Source organism: Episyrphus balteatus, chromosome 1, assembly GCF_945859705.1.
Source record: "Episyrphus balteatus chromosome 1, idEpiBalt1.1, whole genome shotgun sequence".
Lineage (NCBI taxonomy): Eukaryota > Metazoa > Arthropoda > Insecta > Diptera > Syrphidae > Episyrphus > Episyrphus balteatus.
In genome coordinates this window covers 162827316-162849216 of record NC_079134.1, presented here as the reverse complement: position 1 = coordinate 162849216, position 21901 = coordinate 162827316, and the positions used below count along the sequence as shown (strand labels likewise).

General features: G+C 30.5%; 1 protein-coding gene across 2 annotated transcripts; it reads right to left on the bottom strand.

The window, feature by feature from the left end:
- Positions 1 to 465: 465 nt before the first annotated feature.
- Positions 466 to 17840, bottom strand: LOC129905749 (endoplasmic reticulum junction formation protein lunapark-A). 2 transcript variants are annotated; one of them, XM_055981310.1, is made up of 7 exons: positions 17758 to 17840; positions 3960 to 4189; positions 3759 to 3891; positions 3619 to 3688; positions 1111 to 1527; positions 859 to 1047; positions 466 to 794 (listed from the first exon to the last, which is right to left on the bottom strand). In XM_055981310.1, the coding sequence occupies exons 1-7, from the start codon at positions 17815 to 17817 to the stop codon at positions 541 to 543; spliced, it is 1353 nt and encodes a 450-aa protein (XP_055837285.1). In that variant the 5' UTR covers positions 17818 to 17840; the 3' UTR covers positions 466 to 540. The 2 variants fall into 2 exon arrangements, with proteins under 2 accessions (XP_055837285.1, XP_055837286.1); XM_055981311.1 differs by lacking the exon at positions 17758 to 17840 and adding an exon at positions 11676 to 11996.
- Positions 17841 to 21901: the final 4061 nt, after the last annotated feature.

The following is a 21901-nucleotide window of genomic DNA, read 5'->3' as shown; positions in this document are numbered from 1 at the left end:
ATAATAATAATATAAGGAACAAACAATAATTATTTTACTTTTTTTTTTTGAAAATTAAAAAAGTTTTTACATTTACTCATATATTCCACATAGCTAAAAGTTTTTCAATTGTTCCTATTTAATGATAAAAGCAACATCAAAACAAAAAAATATCAAATGCTTCTGTTTAAAACAAAAACAAAAATATTGAGCAAAAGGCTTTTTTAATTGAACTTCATTTTTTCAGAAGTCAGCTTTGCTTTGCAAAACAACTGGATTTTTTTTTATACTACATTTTTAACTCATGCTAACACAATTCTTTTCTATGAAAAGAATATTGGATTTGGAGCAAACATCAACTCAAAAAGCCATCTGGACTTGGTGTAAATTGGGAAAATTATAAATAAGCGTTAGTTATTTCGTGCAGCGGTTTATCACTTATATAATAATTTTAGTGTGGATTGTGGAATAAAGAGTAGTGGGAGATTGAACGATATAATAATATTTAAAATAATAGTATGCATAACATTATTAAGTTTAAAAATATATATAATTAATAAATTATTGTTTAGTCTCGCTCTCCTTGATTGCTTCTTCTACTTCTGGGATTTTTTCAGCTTCTTCTTCAAGACTTGGTTTTTCTGTTTCTGTTTCGCTTGATGGTTTGGATTCATGCTCTTCACTCGGAAGTGACGATCCGTTCGTATTTGAATATTGATTATTATTTTCTGATTCTAATTCTTGTTCCTTCTTCTCGGCAGCTGTTTGCTCTGGAACTTTCTGTGATGTAATATTCTCAATTCGTCGTGGAACATCTAAGATAAAAAAAAGATTTATAAGATTTTGTGTCTTAAATTTCCATTTTATCAATTTAATTACCTGAATCATCGCTTGATTCTGACGACGAGCCACTGTTTCTCGCTTGAAATGCAATCATTCGGTTGTGTAGCGGACTCATGCCGCTGGTAAGTTTCGGCGCCACCGGTCGTGACTTTCGAGATGGATTAAGTTCGTTACAAAATGCACATCGGAATGTTGCATAATCGAAATCTTCTTGTCGTGCCATTCCTACAATCAATTAACCAAATTATTTTTTTAGAACATGGATCACTTTAACTCCCAACAACTTACCATTATGAGCAAAACATTCTTTACAAATCAAAGCATAACGATTCTGTGGACCATCACCGATTAAGTAATCGACCATTTTTTCGAGTAAGCCCTGTGACTTCTGATTGATAATCGGATATGGCCGTGTATTTGGCAACGCAAGTGCATTACTACGTGCAGGTGTAGCAACTCCTCTGTATCGAAGAGCGCCACTTGTGTGCTGTGTTGTGGTAGAACGAGGTGTCAGAGGACTGATTGTTGACTGGCTTCCGTTATTAGCAGCAGCTGAGAGCAGTGATTGATTTATTGCCACTTGACTACCGAATGTCTGGCCTGGACCACCGCCACCTGGGCGATTTGATAGAGCAGCTAGGCTGCTATTGAGATTAAGAATTCGATTTTCCGTTGTTTGTGATTTGTTTTGCTGTGGTGTGGGAGCTAAAATATAAGATAGTTTATTATTTTAATGTATTTTTATTCCTATTATTTGGTAATTTAATTGTAAAAAGTATTTTTTGGAAAATAAAATGGATTTCTGTAATCGCAAATTGGTTGGAACGAAAAAAGGAATCGATTGTATGTAAGTACTTTATGTTAACCACCGTATATTTACTATTCGTCTAATTTCTTCGGACTTACAAATCACGAATATCAGCCCTGTAAAAAAAAAAACGATGACCAAAAAAAAACAATCGTTTGTTATTGTTTTACACTATAAAATGTTTACACTATTAATATTTACTAACCTATGTACGTACCCCATAAATACTTCAAATCTTTTCAAAGTTTTGAGTTTGACGAATACCCGCAGCATTTTTACTCTTAAAATGTACAGGTACGTACCTCGAAGTGTACTCTGTAGCTAAAGTATTAGATGACTTGAGCTAAAGTACTACAGCGAGTTTTTATTTCCTGAAGCCTAAAATTTAGATAACGCTTAATTATTTTAATTCCCATACAAAATACTCTCCAAAATCTCAGATCTGATTAATTTTTAGAGAATTTAAAAATTGATACAAAAAATCATCAGATATATTACTGAATGCGGGTGGCAACGGTGCAGTAGATGCGGTGCTAACCTAGAAGTATGGGTTCGAGGCCCACCTTAGGCAGAAACCCACGCCAATCGTGGAATTATATGAGATAATAAATCATCTTATTCTCAATTCACAAAAATTCTTTCCTATCTTTCTTTTCCTTCTAACTAGTGCCGTGCAATTTGCATTTAAAAAAGACCATAGGTCTTAAAGGCATATATTGTTAAAATTATCACTTGTTTTTGATAAGGTTTTTTAAACATAAGTCTTGGGAGATTTAGCATAGCTGCTCAATCTACACGATCACACAGCTGTTATAGCTTTAAAAAACTTAGTTTTTGTCTCGGTATTAGCAGTGATTAAAATTTAAACTATTCTTTTCACGTTTAGATTAAAACTCTACTTGTCGTGTCAATTCAATAGTCGCGAGCGCAACTTCTGCAGTGGATAATTGTCGGCAAAGTTCTTAAAGAATCAGCGTAATTATTGTTTTCTTGCACTTTGATTGAAAACAATATCCGCAAGATGATACCGAAATGATAGTCAAAGTGAATGAGCTGAGTTCAACTCACGATGATTTTTTGTGGTAGGTATGGCAGAAGGCACAACACAGCTAACAAAAATTGTTAAACTATTTTTTTGCAAATATCCAGTCAATAATTTTTTAATTCAAGTGCCAACCGGCAATTTTACAAATATTCCAACATCAGATTTTTGTGCTGTGGTGCCCAAATTCTTCTACACTACTTAAAAAATAAACCACGAAATAAATGTTTATTTGTAATTAATTTCATTAGTTTTTATCCATTTGTTCAAAATTTATGTATTTCAGATACAAGTAGGAAAACGGCTTTTGAGCCACTGAAATGTTTTTATTTTCTAAAGAAGAAGAAAATTGGTTTTAAAATACAAATTCTATGTACTACTGAAATAAATCAGTAAAGTAGAAGAATAAGCACTATATTTGGACCTTGTTAAATTATTGATTTAATACAGCTTTTTACGGCCTTATGTGAATATAAACAAAATTTGCGTATTTACAAGCTGTCCTACGATAAGTCAACTGATGAGTCCAAGTAAGCTCCACCGGGACTATCGCCGTTAAAAACTATATTAAATAACTGTTTTTTTTTCAATTTTTTTTTTAACATTTAAGATTTCTGGTGTTGAATTTTCCTAGGCGTATAATGCCAGGGGGACATACGGATTATGGAAGGGTTCTGGTGGACAATAATATTAAATTAATACTGAACTTAGTTATGAAAAAGTCTTGAAACAATTTTATTTGAAGCCTTTTTTTTCTTGATGGGATAGTGTTTAAAACACTGTGCCCGGAAAACATCCAAAAAATCGTTTCAGTTTATGATTTCCGTTGAGTAAAACTTGAACATATTTTTGAGTTTAATAAATTCATTAATAAAATAACCCACCAACCATAAGAAAAACTTAATTTGAATACAAAATTGTCTAACGTATTCGTTATTTTAATTACCAGTTGTTGTTAATGATTTGATTCCGTAAGATTTGTCTCCTCCATATTTGCTGAGAAGTTTTGATGCAACCTGAATTTATTTTTAAATGAGACACATTAACATTTTTATTAAGTTTAAATTAAATTAAAAAATACTTTACATTGTATGTTTCCTTTTCCATAACTTGTTCTAAAATTTTCTTTTTTTCAGCTCGCAGTTTTACTAATTTCGTTTGATTTTTGTTGATTTTTCTTTGGAAAAACCATGCCAGTAATCTTCTTACTAGAAATATTCTGCAAACAAAACAAATAATAATCAGTTAATTAAATTTATTGAATTTTTTGAAATAGCTTTAACTTACATCAAAGGAAATGCGAGCAATGGCACAGAGTATGTTATACGATCCGGCCATGTTGTCGGAAAGAAAACAAAGAATATAATAAAAAATCCAATCGCATACAATCCGATGGATATGACTAGAAAATTTCCAACCAATCGCCTCTGCTTTTCTTGTGTGCTAATGGAGTATTTTTCAATTGTATTTATTTCTGTTTCGAGTTTCTCCAAGACATCTGCCGAGCTCTTCTCTTTCTGGAATTGACAAATTAAAAGGAAAGTCAAAATATGATGCAAAACTGATTTAGTTGCATTCTTCAATATCTATTCGATATTAAGTTTTTGAATTGCAAATATTAAATTTGAAAAAGAAATTTTTCTTCAATCCCTTTTTTTAAGAGAAATAACATAAATAAGGGTACTTCAATTCTGGATAAGAGGTACTTTTTGCCGAGGACCGTACAATAATTGAAACTTAAGTTTTACGGAAATGAAAACGATTTCTTCGCTCTAATGTAGAATCCGTGCTTCTTTGATGTAGCAAGTGGCCCGCCCAGTCGTATATCTAATAATTAACTTCGTGGGAAAACGGCCAGGAATCCAATAACAGCATTTTAATGTATAACATGACTTCGTATATGGTTTTGCCCTTCAACGAGATAACTTAAAAAAAAGATTTTTAAATTATTTATAAAAGGGGGCTCGAGATGACAGTGCAACATTTAAACAGCATAATGAATTTGAACACTAGGGTGTCGGTTATTTCCCAAAGTGATGTTTTCGGGGGAGACACCCCCCAGATCGAAAGTTTAGGGCCTAAATAAGGGGAATTTAGCAAAAAAAAAATTTTTGGAGGTCATACTTTCCCCATACAAATTTGTATGGGAAATTTTTAACTCATACATAAAATTTTTTTCTCTCGAGTTAAATCATCTATTTTTAAAATGTATGTTGATTCTGGTTGGAAAATAGTTCCTTTAAAAGATTACATTCAAAATTTCCCGTTAAAAAATTTTTTTATATTTTATTTCGGTTTTTGGAAATTATTAACTGTTTTCGTTGTTTTTGCTTTCACCTATCAAATAATTTTAAATGCAGTTTTATTGGTTTTTAATTCTTTTCAAATATTGCATTCAAAAATTTGTGTATAAATCAAAAATTTTAATTTAAAAAAATTTTTTTTTTTGAAATTTTTGCAGTTTTTATAATAAATAAATATTATTAAATACTTTACCCTTTCTTGTTTGCAACTTTTTTGGTGTCATTTTTTAGGTGAATAATTTTTAAACAAAATTCAATAAAAATATTGTAAACATATCTTTTGTAGTTCGAAAAAAATAAATTTTAACGTATAAAAACGGCAAAAATTTCAAAAAAAATTTTAAAAAATTAAAATTTTTGATTTACACACAAATTTTTGAATGAAGTATTTGAAAAGAATTAAAAACCAATAAAACTGCATTTAAAATTATGTGACAGGTGAAAGCAAAAACAACGAAAACAGCTAATAATTTCAAAAACCGAAATAAAACATAAAAAAAATTTTTAACGGGAAATTTTGAATGTAATCTTTTAATGGAACTATTTTCCAACCAGAATCAACAAACATTTTAAAAATAGATGATTTAACTCGAGAGAAAAAAAAATTTATGTATGAGTTAAAAATTTCCCATACAAATTTGTATGGGGAAAGTATGACCTTAGAGGCACGGGTTAATGACCTCCAAAATTTTTTTTTTGCTAAATTCCCCTTATTCAGGCCCTAAACTTTCGATCTGGGGGGTGTCTCCCCCGAAAACATCACTTTGGGAAATAACGGACACCCTACTGAACACTCATCAAAACTTTGCTAGAATTACCTCGAGCAAAAAGATGAACAGATTAAAAAAAAAAAACTAATGATAATCCTAGGGAAGAATCTGCTTTACATGTTTGTTAGTAAGCTTTTCTAGGGCTGCGTTAGGTGGCCAAAGATACGTGACTGATCTAGAATTGGTGTACAGTTTATTCTTTTGCAAGATAAAGCAAGAGCTCATAGTGCAAGAGCGATTTCAGAATACCTTTGTTATACCAACATTAGATTGATCATTCAGAAACACGGATTTAAATTCAATACCCAGAACATATCTGGGAAATGCTGAAGAGATGCGTTCATGATCGAAATCCATCAGTTTAAAATTGATACCTTCAAAGTTAAAGGCCCAGTCGTATATCTAATGACAAACTTCGTGGGAAAACGGGCCAACGACTCCAAATTGTCTTATGTGAAATGTGATAGGCAATACCAAGTAGTATTGAATAATGTCGTTTTCGATTGGGCGTACAGAAGCGTCCGGATGCATCCAGAAGTTTTTCATACCGTTTTATTAGAAAGAAAATGACATATAAAACGCGTTATTCTCTTCTCGATTTCAAACCACATTCAGTACTAATACATAAATACTCTTAAGTCAAACCAAGTTTTCTGGTGGAAAAAGTAAATAATTTTTATTAGATTATTCACAAACAACAAATTTCAAAATTGAGTGGAAGCGATTTTTATTGTATTTCAGAATAAGTGAATCCTTGAATGAAACCATTCGAAAACGACATTAGTTTGTTTTATATATCGACGGTTAAACTTCATAACCTCGTAAGTCGTTTTTGCAAGTTTTTCAGAAATCAAAAAACAATATGTTGTGTTTCTTGTTTTTGTATGGGATCTATCAATACGAGTTTTTGAATTTCGTCATTTCTGAAAAATGTTCAAAACAACATTGTTGAACTGAATATAAGAAAAGATAGCTCTGAATTTTCTGAATTGTTTGCATTAATAATATTTTTTCGAATTTTTTGACTTACGAGGTTATGAAGTTTAACCGTCGATATGCATTATTGATTTTGAGTGGATTCGGACTTAAAATCAAGGATTCTGACTTAAAATTCTGAGTAGCGGGTGAAAAGATTGCGTTAATTTTGAGCAAGAGTGTACTGTTCAATAAAAAATCATTAAATCGGTAAAACAATTTGTAAGTCCCCCTTTTCCCCATTTTTCATCATTTTGCTAATGGTGTAATTAAAATCTCGAATTCAACACTTTTTTTACATTCTTATTTCACATTTAAAAATTATTAAATGTTAAATAAATAGTAATGCCAAGTCATTTAATTATTTTTGTTTAACAAATACAAATAATGGGCAAGGCAAAATATATAATAAACATGATATGTTAGCAGATCCCGCTTTTACGCACAAATCGATTACAAATTCAATTTGTTGCCCTCGCACTAATTGATTAAATTACATTTTGAAAACAAAACCACAACCAACATGAGGCTTAAAAAATCTAAACGAAATTTAAAACCTAAACTGAGGGTGATAGAGCCGCAATTATTGTACTTTTATGTGGCGCCTATTTGGTCTTCTAAATCATCTCATTCTTTTAAAAGTTTACCACAATATATAAATTTTGAATAACTAATCGCATATAAAAGTTTATAAGATATCAAAAATCTAATCAACAAGTCGTCTTGCAACTTCAAAACAACGACCTTCGTTTCTTCAATGTTAATTAATGCTGATTTCATTCTCTAGTCCAAATTCTAACATAGACCAGTCATTCAAGTTCACCCAAATACAACAAACTTCTTCTATTCAAAAAGAGACACATCCACACGAATGACAACATTTATTATCTCTCTCTTTATGAGTAATCCTAAATTGGGAAGCCTGTTGTACCTACCTCACTTTGTAAAAAAAAAAACAATTTCATTTCAAAGCATGACTATGACTAAACTTGTTCGGCAGGCATTTAACACAAAATAAAAACATTAAAATAGCTAGCTTTTAAATGAATGCACTTGCTTGCCTAACAGCGGCGTTTGAGCTTGCTCGCTCATTTGTGACGGCATTCACCCATAAATGGAATTTTAAAATAGAAACTCGCATCATTCCTCCAAAATAATAATAATAAAAAAAAAACCATAAATAAAACGAGCGACTGATAAAATTCACCTTTGATTCCTTAGATTTCTTAAAAGATTAAACTTTTTTGATTGAGAAATAAAACAACAACAAACTACTAAATTACAAAACATAGAATTTTTTTACTTGCGATATAGGTACTTAGGGCAAGTTTAGGATTCGGAAAAAAAATCGAACTCGAGACGAGATAACAATCAGATATGACATTACGATGATGGAGAATGCCAAAAAAAAGTGGGTCCGGCAATTCTGTCTGTCTGTCTGTATCTGTATATACCTCGAGCTGCGCCCTAAACGAATGAAGTGATTTTCTTCAAACACGATAGTTAGCAGTTTTGGGTGATTCCCTAGCGGGAAAATTGAATTTTTTTTAAGGACCAAAACTAACGGTACCTGTCATATAAAACATAAGAGCCATCTTATGAAATTAAAAAAATATTTTTTGCACCGTTATTAACGATACCTGGCATAGAACGGTTTTTTTTTTGTATTTATGAATTTCTCGTAAATGACCCAGCCGATTTCAATAAAAATTTTTTTATACAAAAACGTAAAGATAATATAAAAATTTCACAAATTTTTCAAAAACCACATTTTTGAATTTTTAAAAAATATTTCATTTTTTTTTTTAAATTCAATTTTTTGAAAACGATGAATTTTATCGGAACTTCGTTTTTATAATAATATTAATATTTTCTTTAAATTGGCATACCAACTTTTTTTTTTTTTTTTTTGAAAAATGTTGAAAAATTTTTATAAATAAAAATTTTTTTTAAAACGACTCGTAACGATTTTCGATTTTTTTTTTCTAAAATTTTTTTTTTACAAGAAATCAAATGGCATACTTGGTTTTGTGTAAAAAAAAATTAATTAACCATAGACCTACGTTAAAAAAAACGACTAATTTTACGTTGGCGGGTCGTTTTCGACACTCATATATTTTGTATGAAAATATGTACATACAGGGTGTCCCAAAAGTTAACGTCGAAACGAAAACGGTAGATAGGGTAGGTGGTGACAGTTATCAGAAAAATAATAAAAAAAATCGCAGCCATATATTTTGGGAGTTATGGGCATTTGAAAAAAAGTCGAAAAAATGGTCACCCTGTGACGGTTTTTCATTTGCCGTGACTACAAATCTTAATTTTTCTCATTTTTTTCTTTTGTTACGGAACCTTGAATAACCCTGCTATCAAATGCATTCAAAAATTTTAACTCAGCTGCATCAGTTTTAAAGAAAATATTACTTTTTTACCCAACTTAGTACTAAAAAAATTTACATGACTCTAATTCAATGAGCCGTAGTGTAAAAAAAATGCACTAAGATGTTTCGGCAAGTTGCCTTAAAAGTTGGTTTGTTCAATTCTCTTTTCAAAATGGTACAACATTGTTGGGAATATTCCATAAATAACCGAGATACATTTTTTTTTCTTAAGAAATCCGACTTTTTTTTTAGGTAATTTTTCCATATTATTCAAGTTTTATACCCTTTCAGAACCTTTCAGAATACAAAAACTTGAATAATATGGAAAAATTACCTAAAAAAAAAGTCGGATTATTATTATTTTTTATTATTTTTATTATTATTTTTTATTATTATTTTTTATTATTTTTATTATTATTATTTATTTAAACAAATTATTGGCCTGGTCTTGGGAGGGCAAAAAGTACGGAAGCCATATTTGGCTTCGTATGCATTAAGGGGTTTTAAATCTACAAAATTTGTTAAATTTTTTTGTTGGAAAATTTTGTTCCTTTACATTTTTACTTTGCTTGGAAGCTATGTTTTACTTCAGAAATGGAGCCCCTTCGCTTTTAGAGACATTTTTTTTTATGTTAACCCCACTTCCAGGGGCGTAACCACAAAAAATTTAGGGAAAGGGAGGCTTAACTATAATATTTTTCAATCATTTTATTACTTTTTAGTTTTTTTAAGATCTGGCAGTGGGTGAAAATGTTGGAGCAAGACTTACTTCGACAGTGGAAAGAATGTGAACTAGGAAACATATATACATATTACTGAAAAAACAAATTGCTTTTCTCGGTTATATGGCTTAAAATGAGCCAAATTTGAAGTAGTTCTTAACCTTTTGTAATGCAATGTATTTATTTTACTTTATTTTGTTTTTAAATGATAAATATTTATCTTTTTATAATTTTAATTTTATTCTTTACATAATCTGAATAAATAAAATTAGTAAAATTTAGTACCCCTTAATGCATACGAAGCCAAATTTGGCTTATAAACAAATTTTTTAAATTAATTAATTTAAACAAATTTTTTTAATGTAAACCGTTTTGAAACAACCCAAAGAACCCATGTAAAGCATTTTTTAATTTTTTCGTTAGCTAATATTTATTCATACAGTAGAGGGTTAAAATGAAATTGATTAAATATAGCATTGTTTTGGTAATGAATCAATTGTTTGGGGTATACATATATTGTTAATAAAAAACATTTATTAATTTTTTTTCAAATATTGTATTAATTTTTAAGAATATTTAAAACCTAAACCGAGGTTTTTTCTAAACCGCTTTGATTTTGGGAACCCAAACTTTTTTTTTTTGTAAATTAGAAAAATTAGACGTAATTTTGTAATTCAAAAATATGAAAAAGAATCGTAAATATATAAGCTATTAGATATAAGATACGGAAACAAAAAATTTTAAATATTGAAATGAAAGAGAATTTTTGAAGGTCATAAAAAGAGCAAACAAATGCTTATTTTCTTATTTTTATGAAATTTTGCGAAATAATTTTTTTAAATATTATTTCCATGTTATTGGGGTCAAGTGTTTAATTATTTGAGTAACTTTTTTTTCAAAATTGGAAAAACCATGCATTTAAGGGCTTAAAAAAATTCAGCCTGATAATCGTAAAACTTTTTAAAATATTCTATTTTAAAAAATTTTCTGGGTCGAAAACGACCCCAACGTAGGTCTACTTAATATATTGTTCAATAAAAAGCTTTAATATTAGAGTTACTTTAACCATAAGAGCAAGTATGTGCGACCCCAGTCATGTATTTTATTTTGATTGAGAAATTTTAACAACAACAAAATATACAAAAAATTATAATTTTTATTTCGTCCCTGCCCAAAACTATGACTAGACTAGACTACAAAAATCTGCTGACTATCGAAAGGGTTTGTATTCTGATTGGGAACGACAACGAAAACGATGTGTACTTGGTTGTTGTCTGTCATTGAATTTGTTATTTATCGCACACAAAATAATTATTTAGCCGGCTAGCTTCTAGCGGAGCGGAGACTTGCAGAGGCAGACACAAACAGAAACAGAGGACAGACCATTTAGAAAATTTGCATTTCGGATGAATATAGAATTAGGGTCAATGCAGCTAGGTGCCCTTTATATTGTGTGTGAATCCATAATGTGTGCCTACGTTATTGGGATTATACAAATTTGAGAGAGAAGTCTTCTTCAAGGTTGGATCTCGACGATGTGTAATGCAAAAAGTGCACACACGATTTCTATTTATAGAAAGGATTTGAAGAAGAAAAAAAGGCTTAAAATAACTCAAGAAAAGGCATAGCGAGAAACACACAAACCAGCAGAGTAAACAAAGACATTAGGCGGCAGTGAAATGATGATATTGCATGGTCCAGAGAAGAGCGATGATTACGCGATTCATCATAATGACGTACATTTTTGTCATTCGGCTTATCCAGAGAAAAGAGATACAAAGACTTTGACTGGATGTTGCATAAAACCCGAAAAAGAGGAACCCACACGTATTTTCATCAAACCAAGACTTACTCTGAATTTTGCCAACACAGCTCCCATGGTTCTTCTGTTGATCTATGGGAATTTTGCTACTTTTTTTTTTTGCTTATATTCAATTCAACTCAACTCAACACTGGGAGGTTACTTTCACTTTATTCAATTAAAATGCTTCTTTAATTCATTGGAATTATTTTTATTATCAACCATGAGTTGCTTTTTATTTATTATAAAAAAGTAAAGACTATTTTAAACAAAAAAAATAATAAAAGGCATATACACGAACAACGCACACAGAGCGAAATAAAAATGCTGTCCGGAATAAAATATATTTTTTTTCGTATATTTTTTTTTTGTGTGTTGTTTTGGCAGAAAAGCGGGGATATGAAATATGGATAATTCACAATGGTTGATGGGATGTGTTCGTAGATTGTTGTCTGGTGATGGTGAGTTGGAGTGTTTGTGTCATGTGTTGAAAGTGTGGTGAGTTGAGGTTGGGGTTCAGGTTAGGAGTTCTATCGTGTGCTGTTATTTTTTACTTGCGATATAGGTACTACATACATATATATCAAGTTGTGCATGCGTACTAAAAAAAAAAGTCATTTTTCCATGACATTACGATGAAAGACAATGCCAAAAAAGTGGATCCCGGAAGTCCGTCTGTCAGTCTGTCAGTCTGTCAGTCTGTCAGTCTGTCAGTCTGTCAGTCTGTCAGTCTGTCAGTCTGTCAGTCTGTCAGTCTGTCAGTCTGTCAGTCTGTCAGTCTGTCAGTCTGTCAGTCTGTCAGTCTGTCAGTCTGTCAGTCTGTCAGTCTGTCAGTCTGTCAGTCTGTCAGTCTGTCAGTCTGTCAGTCTGTCAGTCTGTCAGTCTGTCAGTCTGTCAGTCTGTCAGTCTATCAGTCTGTCAGTCTGTCAGTCTGTCAGTCTGTCAGTCTGTCAGTCTGTCAGTCTGTCAGTCTGTCAGTCTGTCAGTCTGTCAGTCTGTCAGTCTGTCAGTCTGTCAGTCTGTCAGTCTGTCAGTCTGTCAGTCTGTCAGTCTGTCAGTCTGTCAGTCTGTCTGTCTGTCTGTATAAGGATGGACCGATTAATGTCAAACTTGGTATGTAGCGTTATTTGGCGACCCTTTAGAGGGATTTTTGGAATTAATTTTTTTGGACCAATAATAACGGTACTTGTCATATACCGATTTTAGTAAAATTGAAATATCTCGAAAACGGCTCCAACAATTTTGTTTAAAAAGTTCAAGTGATAGTTTTAAGCTAAGGTCTATCTTCAAATGAAAAATTTTTTTTTTTGAAAATCATTATTAACGGTACCTGCCATAGAACCGTTTTTTTCAAATCCGATTATCTCCGAAATTGCTTGTTCGATTTCAACGAAACTTTTTGTGAAGAAGCATTTATACAATTTAAATATAAACCAAAAATAAAATTCCCAAAAAAATAATTTTTGGGTTTTTAAAAAATCAAATTTTCGAAAACGGGACATTGAATTTTTTTGAAATTTCGTTTTTAGATGTTGATTAGTGATTTCTAAATGATTTCTAAAAATGGCATACCAATTTTATTTTAAAACTTTTTTCCCAAAAAATTATTTATAAAAAATTAGTTTTTTTAAAGAACGGCTCTAACGATTTTGAAATTTTTTTTCTAAAAATGCATGTTAATATGTCAATCAAAACTGCATACTTGTTTTGGAGGGCAATTTAATTTCAGATTTTATTTTATTTTGTTTTTTTAAACGAATTTAATTTTTTTTTGCCAAAAGTCTTAAAAATTTAAGCAACTTTAACTCTAAGAGCAAGTTCGTGCGACCCAGTCGTGCATTTTATTTTGTACTGTGGTGTATTCAGAAATAGTTTCAGAAAACATTAGCAGCCGTATTTATAAACTCATCATAAGGCCTGTTATATTGGAGGTGGTAGTTTACTCGTGAGTAGAAATCTAGTACAACAACTACACATTCCTATCTCCTCGAGTAGAAGATCATGTGTTAATTCTAGTACTAGATCTACTCATGAGTAAGCTACCACCTCCAATGGAACGGGGCTATAGACACTGCATAGCATTATGTACTCTTTATAATGTCAGTAAACAGAAAACTGCTTTATATAAAATGTATACAACAGCCCTGTTCCATTGGGAGGTGGCAAAGTACCAGGGATGAGAATGCTTAGCCCGGAAAGTGAAGCATATTGCCCAAAAAAACGAAGTAGATTTGGAAAATATGTAGCAGATAATGAAAAACAAAAAATATACAAATAAAACAAAATATGAGACCTACATTGGTTGAAAGCGCATCAATCGTAGATAACAAATATGATTTTTTTCCTTAAAAAAAAACATCCCCGGAAGTTGCTGTAATCATTTTTAATTTCAAATTTTGAAGTGTTTTTTATTGCAAAACTATTTTCAGGAAAGTCAGATTGACTTGCTCTTAGTTCCATGATTTGGATGTATAAAATAAGAAATTTTTGCTGATCCTAGTGAGTTTATTCCAAAATAAAGTGCACCAACAATTCATTTTCTTAAATGAATTTTTCGATTAACAAAAAATGAATCAATACAACACATCTTAAATGAAATTTTGTTCGTTAGAAAAAATTAGTCAAACGAAGTAGAAATACGTTGCTACGTAGCAGATACACAAATATAAATTAATGAAGTAGATCTACTACATATGAAGTAAATACTCATCTCTGCAAAGTACTACTAGTAGTTTACTAGCGATTTTCAATGGAACAAAAAGTGATAAATTTGTAATGAACTAAAATAAAAAATAAAAAATTGTGTGTTGTGAGGAATCGTGTTTTGTTTTAGAGGTATTCTTCCTTAGTTATGACATCGTACGAAAACTTTTGTTCACGTGTTTGTTATTTTTTGTTTTGTTTATTTTCTAAGCAGATGGAGTTATATTATCAATAGATGGAGTTGTTTGTCGTGATAAAAAGTACTAATTTTCCCTATTTAGTACTTATTTCGACACAAACCTACCATAACCATCGAGATATTTGAAATCAAAACAATTTACGTAATAAAAACAACAACAATTGGGTTGAATATTTAACCTCTGTTAAATTTTCGGTACTATTGAGGTGAATACAAAATTTTCAGCTGTTAAAAATTTAATGGGCTATGGGACCCGGCTAAATTTAGGTTAAATTTTTTTGGCAGATGGTCTCCTTTTTATTATTAAAAAGGAGTATCATGGCAGAAAAGAGGCAGACAAAAATATTAAACAATAAGCCATACAGCTGAAATTTTTTTATTCACCTCATTAGTGTCAAAAATTTAACAGAAGTTAAATATTTAACCCAACTCACACACGGCCTTAAATGGATTCTGATAAGATTGTTGAATAAATATAAACATAAAATTATCCAAGTTTTGTCGAAAAATTAGAAAAAAATAAGTTTCCACATTTGATTAAACATTTTTTTTTAATCAATAGTCCTGTTCCTTTAAGAGGTGGCAAAGTACTTCTAGTAGTTTACTAGCGATTTTCAATGGAACGCACTTTCAACGAATTCAATACAAATCGTATGTGCTTGAGTAGATGATAGTACTAGATTAACCAAAACATCTACTATTAGCCCCGTTCCATTGGAGGTGGTAGTTTACTCATGAGTAGATCTAGTACTAGAATTAACACATGATCTTCTACTCGAGGAGATAGGAATGTGTAGTTGTTGTACTAGATTTCTACTCACGAGTAAACTACCACCTCCAATGGAACAGGGCTATTAGTAGACTATCACCTCCAATGGAAAAGGGCTAATATGGCTAGTTTTAGTAGTAAATGTACTAGATCATCTACTCATGAGTAAACTTCCCCTACTAACAATTTTGCTTCTATAATGCTTTACAGAAGCAACAATTGCATCTGTAAAGCTTTATAGAACCAACATTTTTTGTCAGGACCACCTCCAATGGAACGGGGCTATATAAACGTTCCATTAGTTTTTAGTTTATCTATTAATAATAATTTTAAAAGAATATAATTTTGTTACCTCACCCAGGAATCGAACTTCTTACCTGCTACCCACTCGTCCATTTTAGAATATTCATTAACAGAATCAAAAAACCTTATCACTTCAAATAGCAGATATGTCTGAGCTAGATTATTCAGTCGAAGCCAAAAAAAATGTTCCAGCTAGATTATTTCAATGTCAAAACGTAAAAATATCCGAGCTAGATAATTCAATTTCAAAACCAAAACAAATAGGTATAAAATTGGTAATTTCTGTAAAGCTTCTATAAGTTTATTAACCGAAACTTATCTGAAAAACAAGACTTCTTTAACAGTATATAAACAACTTATTAGAAGTTGTTAAACAAGTTCGAACTTCTATAAGCAATTTAATTTGAAGCAAGCTTAATACAAGCTGTATAAAAATATAGTACCTATAGTACGTGAGACTTCAATTTACAAAAGCTATTGTCTTAGTTGGGAGCCTATCACCTAAGCGATTTTGCTCAAACTTATAGGGCCTTTCCAATAATAATATTAAAAGCTCTCTTAAATATTTAACTGAATTCTTAATATTTCACCCTACCAAGTAACAAGTTTAATAGTCAGATTAAGGGATAACATTCGGTTAAATTTTATAGTTGAGTTTCCATCCAAACCACAAAAGTATACCTCGTGAAAACTGACCAAATCGCTAACTAAATAAAAATAATGTAAGCCGACGACATGTCTAAGTAAAGTACTTTAAAAATTAAAAAATACTACCATTTTTCAAAAAAGGAGATATTCGTCTTGATTTCAATTCCAAACTGTTTGCTTAAATTTGTGGACAGTTACTTATATTATAGTTTTAATAATAATTGAAGATTTTTTTATCGTTTTTATGAATAAATATTAAGCCTTAACTACATTCACCACTCTTTGCAAAAGTATTTACAAAAGTAAAAATATTTTATTCTCACTGGTGCAAGTTTTTGGTTAAAAAGAGCACCTATACGAATTGCTTTTTAGACAAAAAAATAAAAAAAAAATAATATAATAATGATGCATTATTTTAAGTTTTCCACCCGAGAAAACTATAAAAAATACGTTTGAAAATTTTCACTTTTGTACTTTTTCACTTTTTTAAATTTGCAATTTTTATTATAGATTTCTCTAAGAAGTGCAATTTTTCATGAAAATTAGTAATAATGAATACAAATACCTCCAAGTGATAAACCTTACTCTTAAAAATCCGAAGAACCTATTTCCCAAATCAAATATTCGTTTTTAAAAAATCGTACGCAAATGACTAGAGCGATTTCAACGAATTACTGTTTTTCAAGCATTTGAGGAGAACATTAAAATTTTATAAAATATTCAAAAATTTATTTTTTGAAATATCATTGTTTTTAATCTTTTTTTTTTAAACAGATCGATGAATTTTCTTGAAATGTGTAAAAATAAAAAGAATTCTAAAATTTCCTTATTAATCAAGAAGTCAAATATATATGGTTTCGTAATTTTAAAAACATCTTTGTATATTTTGTTTACATTTTTTATATGTAATCTACAAATGTACCTACAAAGCTTTACACTTAAAGCCACTTTTATCATAAAAGAGAGTAGAGGTGTGGTCTAGTCGGCTATTTTTTTGTTTTAATTTTTATTAGTAGAAAAGAATTATTTCTTCAGTTTTAATTTAACAGCTCTCATGTTTTAATTTCTTTTCGATAAGGTTGCTTCAATTGCAGTTTAAATTTAAACACGTTTAAGAAATTAATATAATAATTTTCTGAGATAATTAATTTTTGTTTACATTACTTAGGGCGTGTTAAACATTTAAAATTCGAATCACATTTAACTATAAAAGTATAAACTGGCTGTATTAGAGTAGGTACGTGCTATAAGAGCGGAATGAAAAATATAATAGGTATTTTACGGATTTAAGAATATAACACTCGAAAAACTTTTTTTTGTAAAAATACACCTGTTATTTTGCTTAAGGTATCTCTTAGAAATAAAACTCATATTCCAGGAAAGCACTGCTATAAGAAACTAATATCGATTTCAAAAACAAAAAAGACAACTTTGAATAAACTTTTAACTTATATGTATGTAGGTATAAAACACTCCAAATCACTGCACTATGTACTTGTAACAAAACTTACCGCTAATAAATCGTCTTGAAGGGAAAGACGCCGCCCGTTATATCTTGCTTGATTCCGCATAACAAAAATAATATTAAAAACTATTTGAAATCGAATTTTTGTTAAATTTAAAATGAAATATTTTTTTTTTTTTCACTTTAACGGCCATATTATTCACTAGTTTAAAAAATACATCTGGATGTAAAGAAATTAAAATTGAAATCAAAAATAAATCCAAATCCATAATATTCACTATCACACAGAGAAAAAAATAGTAATGTTCAACTATTTTTGAACTATTTTCATAGTCAAAATCGGGACAACTATTTTGGATTTGGATTTATTTTTCACATTTGACAATTTTACATCCAGATGTATTTTTTAAACTAGTGAATAATATGGCCGTAAAAGACAAAAACTATTAAATTCTATTAACTTCAAGAAGAAAATATTTCAAACTTGTGAATAATTCAGTATTTATAAACGAAATGAAAATCGGATTCAAAATGCAAGAAAATTTATAGAGCGAAAATCTTAAAAATTAAATATTAAAAGATTAATTTTCTACAATGGGGAAATCCCAAATAGTCTATAGAAAACTTGCCTCAAATGCATATACCTCCACCTATTTCATATTCATCAACCATAACAAGTAGAAATAACTCAACGTTGAATACGTTGATGGTGCGGGTCAAAAAACGCCTAAAACGTAGTTGTTTAATATTCTGTTGGAATATTTCTTTAATAAAAAATCATAAAGTTATTGTCCTAATGATTATTCATTGATCTGGCTTAGAGTGCATTATCCGATTTATCTAAAATATATGTTTATATTTGACAGAATTTGAAATATTCCAATTTACCAGTTCCAAGTAATTGATAAAAAAGTATTTGAAATATTTCACCTTGACCTGTTGAAAACGAACTTCGCAATAAATAAAATAAAATAATAAAAAAAAAAAAACAATATAAAATAAAGCAAATAAAGCCTATGTTCCACCTTTCAAGCTTTAAAAAAATGCAAACAGGTTTCTAATATTCTTTGGGTTTTACCTTTCTTCTTTAGAAAAAATAAACAAACTAACTATAAAAATAAATTTAAATGCTTCATGCAAATACGCCCCATTAAATTTCAATTAATTCATACAAAAAAAAGAAGAAAATTAACAATAATAATCACAGTAAATTTACGCCCCATCATCGTCACGTTTCTGTACCTAACATTACATTACAACAAGTAAAGTAAAATCCATGAAAATAGTTAAGATACTTTAACAGCTAAAAATATAAATCAACCATATCAGCACAGCTTTCTCATTATTATTGCTGGATGAGGTTTTTCCTCGAAAACGAAACGATATACTCCGACTCCCTGCTCTAGCTCCGATTTTTTCATTTCCCATACAATGCCTAACAAAGTTTAAGCTTCATGCGAGTAAATATAGTTTTGTGAAAGAAAAACTGAATTTTCTCATCCCCAGCATCTTGCATCACACATTTACCGCATTCGCTTTTTATTCCCCCGTGTGGTGTCGCTGTTGTGTTATTGTTGTTGTTGTCGATGTCGTTGCTGTCGTCTATACTTCAATCTACTACTACTCCCACCGCCCGCTCTATGAACACACAAAAAAAAAAAACAAGAAACAAGAAATTATGAATGATAACGTCGTCGTCGCACACTATATGCATGCTCTACGACCGACGATCGCCGATCAACGACAACATTAGACAGAAAGAGAGGAGGCCATACCGCCTGCCACTGCGCCGCGCCGTGGCCGCTGACAGTAGCTTATTGTTACTGTACCAGGCCGTGCCAATGTAACTATTGTTCACAAATTAGGTAACCAGAAATTGATAAACGAAAAGACGACGACGGCGGAGGAAAAAAAAAACAAAATAATGAACGATTACACTTGGCTCAATCTACTATTTCAATTGTAATTTGAAACTACTTCCCAAGCATAAAAATGACAGTTGTTGTTATTGTCTTGAAACAAATATGTCAAATTTGTCATAAATTAACTACACTCTATACACAGTAAAGCATAGTCAGCAAAAATAAAAAAAAAAAAACTACCTATTTGCCAATTTATATAATAATTGTGTCAAAATCTCTTCATATGTCATCACACTCAGACCTTATTAATCCAAGCGAATTATAAGAAAAAAGCAACAAGAAGAAAAAAAAAATTCCAAAAACGAGAATCTCCCCCGGTGTTTGCGGGATGAATCATTTACCCGCTATTGACTGTCTTTGTCACCTCTGATTTTTTTTTGCATATTATGTTGTATATGCTCTTGCTGCACGAGATGAACAAGAAATTAAGAAAATATTGAGAACAAAAAAAAAAAAAATAAGTAACCATAACCTGTAGTGGTGATCACACTCTACAATTTGAAACCTTACACTATCAAAATGTATGTATAAAAAGAAAAAAAAAAAATCAAATAAGAGCCCGCTGCTGATTGTTTCTTTATTCCCCCTCTCTAATGGGGATCTTCACCTCTCTACTGTTAGAGTGACTGATAAACGAACATTTGCCGTAAACAAACACTGACTGCATTACAGAGAATAAATCTCTGTTGTGTGTATGTGTGTGTGTCGTATACGCAAAAATAATACACACACTATATTAAGTTGAAACCTGTTTTAATCAAGAAAATTGCTGGTGTATTTTAATCGATCTGTCAAACTCAGGTTTAGATGGAGATGGGTAAATTTAGTATTAGAAAGTAGTGAGATGGGAGTAGAATGGGAGTGAAAAGGGAGTAGATCTTTTAATATTCGCTTGAATTAATTTGAATTTTTATGTCGTCACTTTAGAACTGTGTACAACTGTATTTTCTTAATAGAAACTGAAATTTGGATGAGGATAATTATTATTGGTACTATTTTGTAGTGAATGAGAGTGGAATCTGTAAATTGTAATTGCTCGGAATTTTGGGAGTGGAAGGGAACTGTAATTTACATTAATTGATTAAATCATTGTTTCGTTAACTGTTCGCTTAGTTACAATTGAGCTTTGCTCTTAAATAACATACATATAAGATTTTTAAAGTAAAGACACGTAAGTCTTGAATTTTCACGCTACTAGTCAGCAATAAGCTTGAGCGTCTTCAGGTTTAACATCCAAAGTAACGGTAAAAAAGCAAAGGCTGATGTATGCGGGATTCTCTGTTAACTAGGCTTCATTCTACCGTCACCTACAGACATATTTATTTCATTTTTTATCATATTTTTAGACTTTTTCGTCTGAAGATATTTATATAGATTGTATTTGTCAAAAACATCTTTCATCTTCAACAAACATAAACAATTGAACTTCATTTTTTTAGTAAGACTTAGTCAGCTATTACATGAAGCCTCAAGAGGCTTGACTCTTTTTTCGAATTTTCTTTTGATAATCATTCTGTGAGGCGCGTACTATTACACGATGCCTCTTGAGTCAAAGACTCAAATTTGACATTTCTCTTTTAATTTAAGTATTGTTGTTGTTGTATTCCACCAAGAAGCAAAAAGAAATGAAAGGAAATATTGAAAAAAGAAACGTCAAAAAAGAGTCTCAGAATTTTGGCCCACGACTCTCCGGTCGGATAATTTTTTGTTTTATCTTCTTTCTCTTTTGTACTCATTAGTTTTGAAAAGAGGCGAGCCTCTTGAGGCTTCATGTAATAGCTGACTTAATTTAAAAAGAGAGGAACGTCACGTAGAGAAAGGCAAAGTATATGAACTATTACGTTAGAAAAGTCAGCAAAGTTTAAGGCCAAAATTCCTAAATCATTCATTTTCGAAGAACATAGAAAATTTAACTCTATGAGGTACAATTACAAAAATATTAGCAGTGCTTTCGTGAGACTTTGAAGTCCAGTCAGTAAGAATATTACGCAGACTCTAACAACAAAAACTTATCTTTTTTTCTTTCATTAAAAATGAGTTGGATTAAATGATATGCAACAACCATACAAAAAAATCCGCTGAAATAAGATTAGATTTTTATGAATAAAGTTTGTTTTACATAATTCTCAAAAAAAACACGGCTAATTTCTTATTCTGTGATCACCGTTAACAAAATATGTGTCAACGCCAGTCTCATTGCGTTAGTAGCATATTATGTTGACAATCATACAACATAACACCTTTACCAAAGATTCTGATGTAATTTTT